The sequence below is a fragment of the Oryzias latipes genome, chromosome 14 (genome assembly GCF_053564925.1).
Source record: "Oryzias latipes strain Hd-rR chromosome 14, Olatipes_Hd-rR_3.1".
Taxonomy (NCBI): Eukaryota; Metazoa; Chordata; class Actinopteri; order Beloniformes; family Adrianichthyidae; genus Oryzias; species Oryzias latipes.
In genome coordinates this window covers 2483717-2499119 of record NC_136250.1, presented here as the reverse complement: position 1 = coordinate 2499119, position 15403 = coordinate 2483717, and the positions used below count along the sequence as shown (strand labels likewise).

General features: G+C 48.2%; 1 protein-coding gene across 5 annotated transcripts in view; it reads right to left on the bottom strand.

Annotated features, from left to right (window-relative positions):
- The window catches only part of arhgap32b (Rho GTPase activating protein 32b), a 73375-nt gene that overhangs the window by 51023 nt on the left and 6949 nt on the right, over positions 1 to 15403 (bottom strand). For 3 of the 5 annotated variants that reach the window (XM_023962139.2, XM_023962141.2, XM_023962142.2), the window contains exon 2: positions 2176 to 2349. The exons of 1 other annotated variant lie outside the window; for it this stretch is intronic. In XM_023962139.2, the coding sequence (XP_023817907.1) occupies positions 2176 to 2249 (74 nt within the window). In that variant the 5' untranslated portion in view covers positions 2250 to 2349. The remainder of the gene's footprint in view (positions 1 to 2175; positions 2350 to 15403) is intronic. One more of the 5 variants, XM_023962140.2, reaches the window with a different exon arrangement.

Below are 15403 nucleotides of genomic sequence, written 5' to 3'. Positions count from 1 at the left end.
GAACAGATGGTCCTAGGTCCCACCTTCCTTGTAAAAAGCTTGCGTGTGTGTTTGTGAGGGTATGTGTGTGTGTTTATGTTGGAATGCATATTTTCAGGGGTGAAGGGTGTGTGTACTAAGGGGGTGCAGTTAAAATTTGCGGGTAGGGCACTGAGGGGACATCTCCTGATTACTCACAGTGATGTCCCATCACCCTCCCCCTCCAAGGTGCCCTAAATGTCTATGCCCCACCCAGGCACCAGACCCGACCCTCCGGCTAATAGAGTTCCCACCGCCCCCCACCGGGCACCAGAAGGCCCCGACCCGCACCCCCAACCATGGCAGAGACAAGGAGCAGCGACGACCAGGCCCCCCACCCCCTAAGTCATGGAGTTAGCTATGGGAGACCAGAGAGACTGAATTCTTTCAAAGTTACTTGAACTTTGGGCTGACATTTTTTCCAAGCTGATATGATCAAGCAGCAGATTTCTGTGTTGACTTATATTTATATTTTTTTAGCAATACAAAGAGTTATGAAAATGATAGAGCCTAGTTCTCCTTCTACATCGATGGCACTGATGTCACCAAGCACACAAAGTGACGGTGAAGCTGTGATTGAAACCTTAAGCCAGACTGATAGATCGGCACATACCTGCTGCCAGAGAGCCCTGACAGGAGTGCAGAACCACAGTGCGTGCATGTAGCTGTCGGGTAGATTACTATCACAGTGCTGACAAATGTCTGAGTTACTGAGACCCATCTTGAACATCCTCTGTCCAGTGAAGTGAATTATGTGTAGAGTTTTAAAATGGATTAGCTGGTAAGATTTTCATTTTAACCGTGGCTACCTTGCCCATAAGGGACAAAGGCAGGTTGGTCCAGCGTGTTAGATCGTCCTGTATGTTTTTCAGTAATGGGGTGTGGTTTAGCTGCACCAGTTCTGATAGTTTGGGGGCAAATAGATACCTAGATATTTGATATTTCCTGGTTTGACTGGAATTGTGAGTCTTTGCTCTTCATTACTGTTCAGTGGTAATAAAACAGACTTATTCCAATTAATGGAGTAGTCTGATATGGAGGAGAATTCATTAATAACCTGATTTATTGTTTTTGTTTGTCCCAAAGACAACTGGAATCTATCCTGGTTCGCCTCTTTTTTTACGTTCTCCCCCGAAACAATCTTCCTAAAACTTTAAGACCCGCTCCAATGGAAAATGTGTTTTTTTTGGAAGTGAGGGGGGGTCACTCCACACCACAACTCTGAGGTGAATTTCTGATGAAATCCTGCCGCTCTGCAGAAACTATGTCCAAGAAAACAAGACGTTTTATGATTTTGGCTAAAAAGCGGCATCATCAAAAAGACCGCTGGGAACAGATCAAAAGATGATCAGAGTGGGACTTTGGTCCTGTTATTAGCTGTTGAAAGCAGCACCATCACACAGACAGGAGTCCTCAACACGCTGAAACACAAACATCTAAATGATGGAACAATAAGTCATGTTTAGAAAAAAACAGAACAGTGATTGGACCTTTCCTGAGACGCTGCTTTGTGCTGCAGAGCAGGATGGATGTCATCACCTGAGGCACAGGAAGCAGTTGCACATGACCTGCAGATGATTGGCGTGTCTGAGAGGCATTCAGGGACCAACCAGAGTTTGGTAAAACATGAGGCTGCGTTGACAGGAGCCCCCCAACCTTGATGTGACCTCAGTGAGGAGGGTGTTCAGCACTGACCCCTAAAGCAGTGAGAGAAGCCCCTCCCCGGCTGAGGCCTGTGGGACTGCTGCCAGAACCCCCCCATGCTGATGCAGGGGGCTGCGCTTCTGATGACACAGCAGCAGGAGGGGGTGGACCGCTATGACGTCAGCTGTGAGCTGTTCTATGGGGGGGGGGGGGTCCCAGTGAGAAAACCGACTGTGGGAGTGAGGACCTGAATGAGAACGCTGACAGTTGGGCTGTCCTTCACTGATGAGCAGTTTCTGGTGGAGGGGGGCAATGACAGTGCAAGCTTAACACCCCCACCCCCCCCATGCACACGGTGCAGGAGCTGTCAAAGCCCCCCCAGCAGAATGCAGAAACACACAAGCTGCCTCCCTGACTGTAAACAAACCAGCCGCTTGACCGAAGCCCCCCCCCCGAGGTGTGGTTCTTCCTCCACCCCCACCCCCGACAGAGGACGCCACGCGCTGCTCTTACCTGTCCAGGACGTCATGGCTGCACGCGGCTCCCAGCAGTCCCAGCGCTGCGGCAGCCCCGCTGCCTGCCTCCATGATACTGACTCACCGCAACCAGCAGCCTGCCAGAGGAGTGGGAGGGAGGGAGGGAGGGAGGGGAGGGGGAGGTGGAAAGGTAGATCAGGAAGGAGAGACACTGACGGAGGAGAGAAACCAGGAGACGACGAGGGGGGAGAGGGGAAGGAGGACGGGGGAGAGAGATGATCAGATATGCGCTCAGGCTGTGGATCAGATGAGTCACGCGCTCTGCGGAGCACATGGAGGCTCTGGCACGCGCCGCACTCAACTGTCAAACGCCGCCACGTCAGGACTCACGTTTCTGTGAGGGGGGGGGGCTGGAGGTGATGCAGCAAACATGAAAACATTGCTGCGCTGAGTCCGTCAGTGTGTGCGGACCTGAAGCTGCAGGCGCAGACAGAGGAGGAGTCTGCAGCTGCGCAGACTGCAGCAGCTGATCCCCATCCCTTCAGTCCAGACGCTCTAAACCGGCGCTCTCTGCCCTTTTCCAGGGGGGGGGGGGTCATGTCAGACAATGTTTTCACAGAGCGGTCTGAAGTTTATGTTTCATATTTTTAACCTCCCGGTTTCTGAAAAACGTATTTTTCAAATTAAAATTCTACAACAAGAAATTTAGTTTGAAAGAATCTGAATATTTTTAATTTTTTGTGACGGATAAAGATTCAATAAAACACAGTAGTTGATTTGTGGAAGTTGTTGTTGATTTGTAAATAATTCCATAACAGCAACATTATTATATTTTTCCATTTTCCATAAAAACCATTATAACACTGATAATTCAGTCAAGTCTCAGATCATCTTTTAGGGCAAAAAGATTTTTCATATATTGTTTTTACATAAATCCTGATTAACTGTGTTTTTTTCTTAAACAGAGATCATTTTCTGCACTAAAGTTCCTAAACAGATTTCTTCCTAATCCTCCTTTGCTGTAGAAAAATTCATAAAAGTCCTTCTTACAAGTTTACACAAATCAGAAACAACTTTATTTCCTTAAATCTTCATTCTCTGTCAAATATTTGTGTCTGGTTTAAACTTAGACTTTGAGATGAAGATTTTCCCTTTAATGTCAAAGTGGATGCTAACAATCAGACGCTAACTTCTGCCACGACCGGCTTTTAGGGTGTGATGTATGAATAAAGCAAAATAAATGACCCAACCGTGGTAGAACTGGTATTTTCTAAATACAATCTAAACATGAATGCACCGTGTCTGCAGCTTTATTATCTGTGTGTGAAATATTCAAAAGTCAGTGGCTGCATTTATGGATGCAGAGCAGCGAATTACGTTTTAAAGAATGTTACAATAAAAGCAAAACGACTTTTAACTAAGTGCCGTTTTCAGGCTTTTCTAATTCGGATTCAAATTTTTTTTTTTAAAGGAGGGGGGGCTAAGGAAAACAATGAACTTCAGTAACTTGAAGCAAAAAAGACACACCGGAAGAACTTATTTAAAAATTAGTAATAATGTTTTAATCTAATACTTTTAATCTAATCTAAAGTTCCAAAAATGTCTGAATTATGGGAGCTAACGGGACTGAAGTGACAGATTTCAAAGAGCTAGCTAACACGTTAGCATGTCTTTTAGCCAGAAGAACCTTCCTGTTTCTGATCATGTTCTCCACATTGTCAGATATCCAACACTTTGAAGAAGGCTGTGGCTTTCTGTCAACGTGTTGGAGATGTAAACAAACGTGTTCGTATTTAAAGTCCCTCTTCGATGATCAGTTTTCTAAACGATCCTGGTGGTCCTTTAATTGTGATGATGCTGTTTTTAGCCACATACTTTCTGCAGAGCGGCAGGAGTTCATCAGAAATTCACCTCTGAGTTGTAGTCAGGGCCGCTGGCACAGAGTAAGCCCGCCCCCACTTCCCATCACCCATAACTGAGAGCTCTCTGTTTGCATGCTCTCGGTTCCATTTTTTGGAACCTGCTGAATCCTTTTTGGGGTCACTGGAGCCAACCCAGCTACTGTAGGGCGAAGGCAGGAAACACCCAGGACAGGTCGCCAGTCTGTCGCACAACCACACACACTCACACACACTTAAGACACAATATCAGTTATCCTATGAAGCATGTTTTTATGAGTCCCCGGAGAAAACACGCACATTCACAAGGAGAACACGCAAACTCCAAACTAGAGGTCCCAGCAGAGATTGGAACCAAGACCTTCTCACTGTGAGTGCTAACCGCTACACCACCGTGCAGCTGCCATCAAAACAATCATCTGGATTTTTTAGGAGATTCTGGTTTGAAGAACTCCTTTTTTCCATTCATAACTCAGTAGCTGCTTTAAAGCGTCATCAAACAGAATCCAGAGTCCTCCGTCGCTTCAAGAGGAACAATGTGAATACAAATCTGTAGAGGATTCATCGATGCTGGGACAGGATCAGGTGATTCTCAATGGCCGTCTCAGTCAGGAATATCAGACGCCTTATCTTCCCATCGGAAAAACAGGCCGGTGGATCTAATCTGATGCATTTCTGCTTCTGTATGGAATGATATTTTTATCATTCAAGAAAATGACGCACTTGCTGTTCAAAGGAACCAGCAGCAGAAACCAACAGAGAGGACAAAGACCTTCTCCATCCAATTACTTTGCAACCATTTGTCTTCATCACCAAACAAAAAAAATCCAGAAAACTGGAATGGAATTGTAAACTGAATCAAACAAACGTGTAAATGGCAGCAAAACCAGTGGAGTATTTTGCAGTGAAGCCTGATGAAGACGAGCTCAACAATCCATGAGCTCCACAGTGACAGAATGCTGAAACCGTTCAAGTCTTTTCCTGCTGCAGCCTTGATGCTGTCTGGGAGAACCCAGAACCAGAACCATCAGACAGAGTAATGGCCAGCAGAGCAGTGAGGGCCTTGATGGAGGTACTCGGTCCTCTGAGCTGCTGCTCACCAACGGTCTAAACCTCTGTCATCCTCTGCCATCAGAACAACATAAACCAGCTTCAAACCATGAGTCCATTGCCTCTGTCTGGACTCGGTTTCAGACCAAAACCAACACGGCTTCAATAAACATGCAGCGCATTGAAAGCCTTTAATGATGCGGCTCCACCTTTCCCTCAGGATTTACTGTCTTTTTGGATCTGCAGGACCTGGGGCCTCATTTATAAACGTTGCGTACGCACAAAAGAAGGCGTACGCCACTCTCTACGCAATAGTTGAGATTTATAAAAAGCAAACCTGACGGGAAAATGTGCGGTCCTTCACGCAAGCTCTGACCCAGGCGTACGCACAAAAACGGGTGAAATGAGAAACGGCGACACCGTCGGCAGATGGAAGAAACATGTGAAAGTGAAAATGACAATCCTGCCTCTCAGAAATAACATGAAGACTTCACAAAGCAAGTCTTACAATTAACAGCTACACCAACACCCGTTTGATCGATCAGCAGTGAAACAAACAAAAAAAATCAAACGAAAATTACAACAGAAATTCAAATGAACACTTATTTGCAAAAAGAAAAGTGAAAAATGTTCTGCAATATTGGCATGTTGTGCAATTCATCCTCATAAATAATATAGTTAACAGAACGAAATAATGTACAAAACTGATATTCTCGTCAATGTGTCCGTCTGGAGGAGCAGATATAGATGCAATCAGACAGACAGATGGATAGATAGAGAGAGATGCATTAATTGTCCACTGGGGAAAGTTGTTTTCATGTTAAAACATTTCTTCATAAACTACAGAATTATGGTATTCATGCATATGCCTTTAGTTTGTTTTATTTTTGATAAAACAATGTATGGCGTATGTCTCAACCATTCAGAAAGCAACAAGAAATTACATTTGCGCTGATCAATTTCCCATTTCCACGTCGATTATTACCGACATCTGTAGCTTGTCAGATGTAATTAAATGGAGGGAAATAAAATGCCCCATCACAATGCGTGATGACGCACAATGGCTGATCTTGCGCTCTTAGAAGATGTGGCAAATGGAAGAATTCGGAGTGAACGCATCTTTAGACAGCAAGAAAACTTGCTGGCAAACGAGGACGAGTGGCTTATGAGCCGGTTCCCACTTCCTCGAGCCGTTCTGTTGGACCTCTGCGGGCTTTTGGGGGGGTGTCACCCGGTGCATCTGGCGCGTCGGTGTTCCCCTGCGCCTCAGTCACCACTCCACTTAAAAGGGATTCCCCAATCCTTGCCGCCAGTCTCTCATCAGGAGGGGTCAGCTCCGGTGTCCCCCCCCCCCGTGGCAGACACACTCTGGCGATGCAGCGCCAGACGTCTTTTTGCCTCGACTTTGATGTCCGAACATTTCTTTTTAATTTCGGCCACGGTCCGAGGTTGTGAGGCTACATTTGGCGTCTGCCGCCGTCTGCCACTCACGTGCCTTTTTGGCATTAGTAATGTCCACACTGTGCCCTCCAATCAACATTATTCTCCTCTTTTCCACATCGGCAACGATAACTTCTACTTCACATTGAGTGAAGTTACTTTTTTTTAATTTCCTCTTGGTGTGTGCCATGGTTTCGCAATCAATGAACATTCATTTGTGGGCGTTTCATGGACTATTGATTGTGGATTGATTGTGATTTATTAAGGGAAAGATGCGTAGGATGTGCGTGCGCACGGTTTTATAAATCCGAATATTTCTGTGCGTACGCACGTCCTATGGTTCATCCGTACGCCACTTCTGACGCAAATCCTACGCAAAGTTTTATAAATGAGGCCCCAGGTCCCAGTCCAGACCTGGTCACAGTCAAGACCTAGTTCCAGTCCAGACCAAGTCCACGCGTGGTCCAAGTCCGGTCCAAGTCCACGCGTGGTCCAAGTCCAGACCTGGTCCCAGTCCAGACGTGGTCCCAGTCCAGTGAACATTGGTGCAGGAACCGCTGCCAGTCAGTCTGTCTGGCTGGGGTCCGATCCCTGACCTGGTTCTCTGCCTCCTTTGAGTTGAGCTGCTCACCCCTGATGGGGGATGGAACTGAGCTGAAGCTGCTGGGCCCTCCCCCTGTCCTGTAGGACGTGCGCTGTGGCACAGGAACCAGCAGCGGAGTCCACGAATGCACCGTAATCTGCGTCTGCTGGGCGCTCCACCACAGCAGACTCAAAGATGGACTTGCTGTAAGCCCATTGGATATCTGACAGCTCAAGCTGATTAGTGAAGACTGCTGATTCACCAAACCCCCCCACCCACAAAGGTTGACCTCCTCCCGCTCCGAGTTTGACCCCAAAAAAAACATTTGAAGCTCAGCTTCATGAACTGTGAGAGAAAGGAGGGGAGAGCGGGAACGTTCTGGGAATATGGACGATGGCGTGAAGCATCAGAACCGTCTGCAGGACATCAAAGCAAACCCCAAGAAACTAAAATATGAACTGATGTAAACGAAGAAGAAACGTCACGGACCGAGCCGTCGCCATGACAGCAAACGCATCATCAGGACCAATAGCGCCATGGGGGGGGCTCATCTAACAATACAATTTCATTGTAAAACAGCAAAGACTCTGTGTTGTCTGTTTAATGAACCCATCCATTCTCCGTCCATCATTCTGGATGACGTTCAATGAGGTGAAATACTGATCGTTAATTCCCAAAATGAACTTTGTTTGGTTATGAAAACCTGATTTCAGGAAACTGGAGAACAAGTCTTTGCTCTGACAGCGGACACTTCCGGATTGACCCCACCCCCGCAGACAAATCACAGACAGAGCAACCCCCCACCCCCCATCTGACACGTGGTCTCTACATGCCGGGAATGTGTGTCACTGTTCTGAATAACGGCTGAGCGAGGACTGCAGGAATTACATCAGGGTGTATAAAGAAGAGCCCCCCCAGTGCCCCCCCCCCCTTTAAGCCCATTCCTCTTGCATCCATCAATGCTGCAACAGCAGAAAGCTCCTTCCCAGGGAACACTGCTCCGTATGCCCCCCACCCCCCACCCTCAGATCCCGGCAGCGATGCAAAGTGACCGGATAAAAGCAGAGGCTAGAACCCCAGCAGTAGAGGGCAGCGCCTTGCAGTCCCACATGCACACCGAGGCCACACCGGGGCCACACCGGGGCCACAGCGAGGCCACAGCGAGGCCACACCGGGGCCACACCGGGGCCACACCGGGGCCACAGCGAGGCCACAGCGAGGCCACACCGGGGCCACACCGGGGCCACAGCGAGGCCACACTGGGGCCACAGCGAGGCCACAGCGAGGCCACACCGGGGCCACACCGGGGCCACACTGGGGCCACAGCGGGGCCACAGCGAGGCCACAGCGAGGCCATACCGGGGCCACAGCGAGGCCACAGCGGGGCCACACCGGGGCCACAGCGAGGCCACAGCGAGGCCACACCGAGGCCACACTGGGGCCACACCGGGGCCACACCGGGGCCACACCGGGGCCACACTGGGGCCACACTGGGGCCACAGCGAGGCCACACCGGGGCCACACCGGGGCCACAGCGAGGCCACACCGGCGCCACACCGGGGCCACAGCGGGGCCACACCGGGGCCACAGCGAGGCCACACCGGCGCCACACCGGGGCCACACTGGGGCCACACTGGGGCCACAGCGAGGCCACACCGGGGTCACAGCGAGGCCACACCGGCGCCACAGCGAGGCCACACCGGGGTCACAGCGAGGCCACAGCGGGGCATTTAGCAGACAACGTAGAGCAGAATCCCAAGATGCAATGGATTCAGGTTTTGTGTCATTTTTCTGCATCTGCACTCTAGATCTAGATCCTAAAAACGGGATCCTGTTCATCATGAGCAGTGTCGGGGGTAATGGATTACAAACTGACGAATTACTGTAATTTAATTACTTTGTCAGTAACAGAGTACGTAAGGAATCACTAGTCAAGCGAGTGAATGTGTGTCAACAGTTGGCTCTGACATTCTCTCCGCTAAATGAAACCAAACAGATACTAGTTAGAAAATAAAACCAGTTATGTGTGAACGGACACGTGTGTGCTAATGCAGAGCTGGATGGCTTAAGTGGAAGTTTTGGAGGTGAACGGCTTTCCATTGCCCGGTGTCAATGGCCAGCCTGTCTATACACTAGGATACTATACAATGTGCATTTTCTAATGTTTATGCGGTGAAATAAATGGTGCTAAACAGCCTGATTGCCCTTGTGTTGCCTCTATGTTTTTATTTTGAGGGTATCTTCTTTGTGCTAGCTTTATTCCCTTGAGAACCTGTATGTGGTTGGAAATAAGTAAAGCAAAGTAATGAGTTACTTTTTGAGTTATTTCAATACAATTTCATCCTTTACCTAAAGTAATCAATTACTCTTCAAAAGGAATTTCCCCAACACTGCTCCTGCAGCCTCCTCAGGAACACACCAGCAGTACTCCACCATCTCAAGGCGTCAAAGAATGCAGGAGTTTAGAGAACGTTGGAGTTTGTCTATGGCCATAAAGCTGAAAACTGGCCTTAAACGCAGCATGAACCAGCGGGTCACATGACCACCACCCTCCCCACACACACAGAGCGGCAGCTTTCCAACAGCCTGTATGCTGGTGGATGCTGGGAAAAGTGGGGAGAGGCGCTCCCATTGGTCTGAGGAAACAAACCATCCAGAGACATTGATGTGGAAATGAGGCGCTGACATCAGTGCGGACTCTTGGGGAGCGTTTCTGCAGAGCCTAGCAACAGCATTCAGCCTTCCTCCGTTCCTCCCTCATTCTGCTTTTCAGGGACAGCAGAGATGTTCTGAAAGACCCTCGCTGCTCCTGCTGCATGCCAAACACAAAGGGCCGTTCCTGGGCTGAGTCTGAGCCTGAGTCTGCTGCCGTGGTTCCTCCTGGTGTCTGGTGAGGTGTGTGCGCCACAGGAGCTCAGCTCAGGAAGTGTTAATGAGGGAGGAGGATGGAGCGGCTGCTCCTCACGGAGGCCTTCAGGTTCCTGCAGACGTTCTGCTCCAACCATCATGCAAACGGAGAAAGAACTGTGTTCATGTTAGACAAACTTTCTAGAATTCTTTTAAGTTCTAGAATGAAACTTCCACTTAAACACAAACCTGATTCTTTTCTTTCGTCAGTCGTGTTTGTACTTTTTAAGCTAAAGGATTTGCAGGGATGACGCTCACAGAGCAGAAAGGTTAAACCAACGATGCAGTGGAGCCACCCTAAACGTGTTCTACACCCTTTAGAGCCCCTCATCCACACACTGTGCATATAACAGACATTATTTGATCACAAAGAGCAGAAAGTAATTGTTTATTTCATGATCAAAGAGAGATGCTGCACAGTTTGTATCTTCTGAAAACCTGAAGGAGAACTGTCAGTCTTTTTCTGGAGGATCTTCTACCATGAATCAGTCTGGACTTCAGAAATGGTTCAGACTCGCCGCACATCGCTGATGAACGCAGCAGAGACGGCCGTTGGAAGCGAGGCGGCGCCCCGGCCGGCGGGCGGGCCACACATGGGGAAGAGTGGACTAGAGGCGGCGAGGCTCGGCGGACTCTGCCGCCAACACGAGTGGAATCCAGCGTGTGAAACATTCTGATCAATAGCTGCTTCTGGGAAGCTCAACGTAAACGTTCATCTACGCGTCATGACATGAGAAGCAACACGTCTGTTTCTGCTCTCCGTGACTCCACCCACAAAAGGCTGGCAGGCCTTTTCCTCACAGTCCTGCAGCTGTGTGTGTGTGTGTGTGTGGGGGGGGGGGGGGGGGGGGGCAGCATGTGTTCTACCTGTTCTCAACCTTCTGCTGCAGGTTCTGCCGCTGTTCCTCTGCCTGCATTCAAAGACCAGCGGCTGCCTGAGGAGATTCCAAAAGCTAAAGAATTTGTGCAGCAAGGCATTATGGGAGCTCTTCCAAACCTCCAGAGGACGGTCTGCTCCGTCATGACACAGTTGATCTAAAGGGAAAACTCTACAGTCAGCCAAGAGCAAAGTCTGCAGCAGATGTGCTAAACCTGATGACATGAGGCCCAGCAGCAGACGTTCATGCGACTGCAGGAGCACGCCGCCGCCACACAAACACACCCACCCTCACGCTGACGGGACAGAGCACCGCCACTCTCACCGTCTTTCCAACCACACGGCTGAACGTAGACGAGCACCGAGTCTGACGAACCTCCCAGCACCAAGTCCACCAGAACCAAAGGAAAACATCAACTCCTGAGATAGAGATCTGAAGAGGAGCCGCTAACCGCTGCATTTCCACGCCCCCGCCCGCCCGCCCGTCTGTCTGTACTAACTGGTAGTTTTCATATCCACATGTTTAACGCTGATATGTAAATGAACCAACACCGACAGCCCTCCAAGCATCTGATCCAATTCTTCAGGCTGATCTACCAGAAGATGTTCAGATCTCCTCCTGATCAAAGTCAAAAAAGGGAAAACTGTCAGGAACACAAAGGTCACGACCTCCACAGGGAATCTGGTTTTGACACGTCAGCCGAACATGAAGTGAACCAAATCTAACCCCTGGAGGAAAACACACGTGCAGACGTGCACTGGTCCAGCTGTGCTCACATCTACTTCAGAGTTCCTCTCAGTCCAGACCGTGTGTGCAGATGGAGACACTCCGGTCCAGACCAGGACCTGTCTGGAAAGGTGGTCTGGATCTGCTCCCACATGGACTTGTTATGCTTCACAGAGCCTTCTGTGGAAATGGGATTGTGGCCAAACTTCCAACATTAGCAGCTTTTAGGAAGCAACAAACTCCAACAAACAAGAGTGTTAGTTAGTAGTATCTACTGTAGTATCTACTGTAGATACTACTGTAGTATCTACTGTAGATACTACTGTAGTATCTACTGTAGATACTACTGTAGTATCTACTGTAGTATCTACTGTAGTATCTACAGTAGATACTACTGTAGTTACTACAGTAGTATCTACTGTAGTAACTACAGTAGTATCTACTGTAGTAACTACTGTAGTAACTACTGTAGTATCTACTGTAGTAACTACTGTAGTATCTACTGTAGTAACTACTGTAGTAACTACTGTAGTAACTACTGTAGTAACTACTGTATTTGAGTGTCGGGAAACATTCAACTTTTCTACAGGTTTGACCTAAACCTGACATCAGAACTACAGATCCAGATGATATTTACACTTCTGTTTGAATCTGAATGCAGATGTGACATCAAGTCCCAGCTAGTATTGAATTATTGAGGTGCTTCCCAAGCACGCCTGTTTTCCTCCAGGGGTTGGATTTGGTTCAGTCAAAGAGGAACTTCATCAACCTGACTCATCCACAGAAATTGGGCCGATGGTTACCTCACTGATGCAGACAGACTCCACTCCCAGAGTAAACGCAGTAACAGTTCTGAAGAACACAACAGAGTTCTGCATTGAAGGAAAAGCTAAAAAGGAATGACGACACTGAAAGCTGCTCAGGACGCCACACCTCCCACCAGCTTCAGCAATGAGGGACTTCAGCCGGAAACAAAGTGCTGCAGACAGAAGCAAACGCTGAGCAGCAGGCGAAGCATCTCCGGGGTTCAGCCACCCAAGCAGAGACACCTCTGACATGACAACAGGAACCACCTGAAGCCGTTCATCTGGATCCGCCTGCAGGATCCCAAACCCAGACCAAAGCAACGGCTCCTCTGCTTTCAACCACTTTTCTATCATTTATCTTTGATCTTTTGAGGCCTTCATCACTGTAAGATCTCTACTGTAACTCACCACCGAAGCCCAGTATGAGAAAATGCCTCTAAATGTTGGTGACTGATGGGAAAATGATCCCGACCCACGAGTTTCACCGTTCAGCAGTGAAGCCCGTGAAGAAGAGATCATTCCCAAACGGGTCAAACAGAGAAACACGCAGCTGGATCAGCAGAGACGTCTGTCAAGGCCTGATAGTCTGAGCCGGCCTAGGAGGGGGGCAACAGAAGGATGATGGGACCAACAAGCCCCGCCCCGTTCACAAACACTCAACAACAGGGGCCTCTGTCCTGCTGGTTTTTCCAGATTTCCCTGCCACGCCCACCTGGATCAGGTGTCTCCACCTGATGTGATGCTCAGCAGTGAGGGGTGGGGGTTGTTGATGGAAGGTGGCGCTCTGGAACTGCCCTCCCCGCCCATCCTGCCATCCTCAGACAGACAGCCGTTGACCCGGCAGAGCTGGACTCAGACGGTGAACTGGCCAGGTTCTGAGGCCCGGTCCTGCCAAACCCAAACTGACAGGAAGCTAGGGTTGTGCCGATGGACGATATCATCGTCCATCGTGATGGGTGACTGACATCCCGATGGAGAGACCACCATCGTGATGCCACGCCCCCGCCACGTTGCGCGTCGACATCATAAGCCGCGGTTACATGTACAAAATATCTTGATGGGATCAATGGTCGGATTAGAATCCAACCGTGTACATGGGCCCAGAAAAATGTTTTCAGAATATAAAAACGTTCACTAAGGTCACAATTTCGGTCGGAATAAATCATTCGCACATGCGCAGTATTTGCACATGCGCAGTTTGAAAACCGGAAGGGGATACAACTTCCGCCGAGCGGCTTTTTTTTCCAAACTTTATTGAATGTAACAATTCAATACAAAACGATAACAGCACCGAGCGGCTATATACATTGACATGTCAGCTCGGTAAAATACGAGATGATCTTCTAAACATGCTTTTAATAATGTTACGGTTATTATGAAACACCTGTTCGCTCATCATTTGAATTTTAATCCGTGTGGTCAGTGCTTTTTCTGAACGAAGCCAGGATTAGCAGTATGCTAACACGGGCTAACAACATTAGCTTTGGGTGGCGCTGCATCCTGTGAGTAACATCAGCCTTTATTTAGTCGGGACACGACTGGAAACACAAATCCACGTGATTGTTTGAATGTTTTCTAAGGACTGAGCGACATTTCTGCTTTGATGCTCAAACCACTGTGTGTCTGCTGACGATCCGAACTGTGCTCAGACACGTTTAGACCCGGTTCTGAGTTCGGTAGCTAGTACCCCTAGAGCTGCGGGACGGATCGCAGTCTTAAATCTCCCACACATACCGCTCATGTACCCCCCCCCCCCCCCCCCCTTCCCATCAAACATAAAGCTGTAAATCCGCACTCCGCCGGTCCACTCCGCTAAGTGCGGGAGCGACTACACTTCTTTTCTATTTTGTTTGTTACTTTTTCTGTTAAAGTCACTTCCCTCAGTTTATACTGGATCATCGCGGATTAACCATTAGTTGGGAAATAAAATGAAAAAAGCAAAATAACGAATAGCAGTTATATAAGAACGAAAAATGTAAAAAAAAAATACCCCCCCCCCCCGACGATGTCATCGTCCATCCCGATGGTTGACAGCAAACATCGTCAACGGCCAAATTAGGGGACATCGCCCAACCCTACAGGAAGCCCCCCCCCCCGCTTCACTGTGCACAGACAAAACCAGCAACAGGCTGGAGTTTACTGTAAACATGGCAGGGGTTGACATAGCCCAGAAATTTGCACTGGCCCACAGGGCCAGTAGTTTTTGAAACTTACTGGCCCTGCCAAATAAATCCCTTAATGCATTTGACCAATCGGATGGACGCCTTCACATTGTTGACCAATCAGATGGAGCCCTGTTATGTTAGATGTTTGTAACCTATGTCAACGTGGGTCATTTGGAGTATAATTTTTAAACTGGGAATGGTTATTTGGTTATTTTGCTGTTTGTTTATATACCGCAAATTATATCGTTATCGCAATTTTAATCTCTGATATGGCATATCGCGAGTTTTCCTCATATTGTGCAGGTCTAACTGAGATCATTCAGATAACTAGAAATACTTACTGCTTACAGTGTTGTAAAGAAAAACAAAATTAAGTAGTTTAACATTCTACTGCATTTGAGTCTGAGATTCAGGTATTTGGAGTTGCCTTTGATTCTTTGACATTCAGCTTAAAGCTTAGTGGATACAGTTTCATCTTCAATGCATTCATTAAATATCTTGCTGTCCATACTACTAATTATACCCACTACTCCATCCAACATATTCCTATCTATTCCTGCCATGTCTTCCACATCTCTGACATGCTTCAGTCTCTCTTCAGTGACGGTGTCGGATTTATAATCAAATGTAATAATAACCCACTGGCTTGTGCCTTCGTTGTTGCTGTTTAACATTGTTTTGTATTGAATTGTTACATTCAATAAAGTTTAAAAAAAAAAGTAGTGAGCGCGTGCCGCGTGGTGCTCGGGAGTGAAAGCCGAGCGCGCGCAGGCGGGAGAGAAGGAGAAGTGATCAAAGGTTTCCCATAGAAA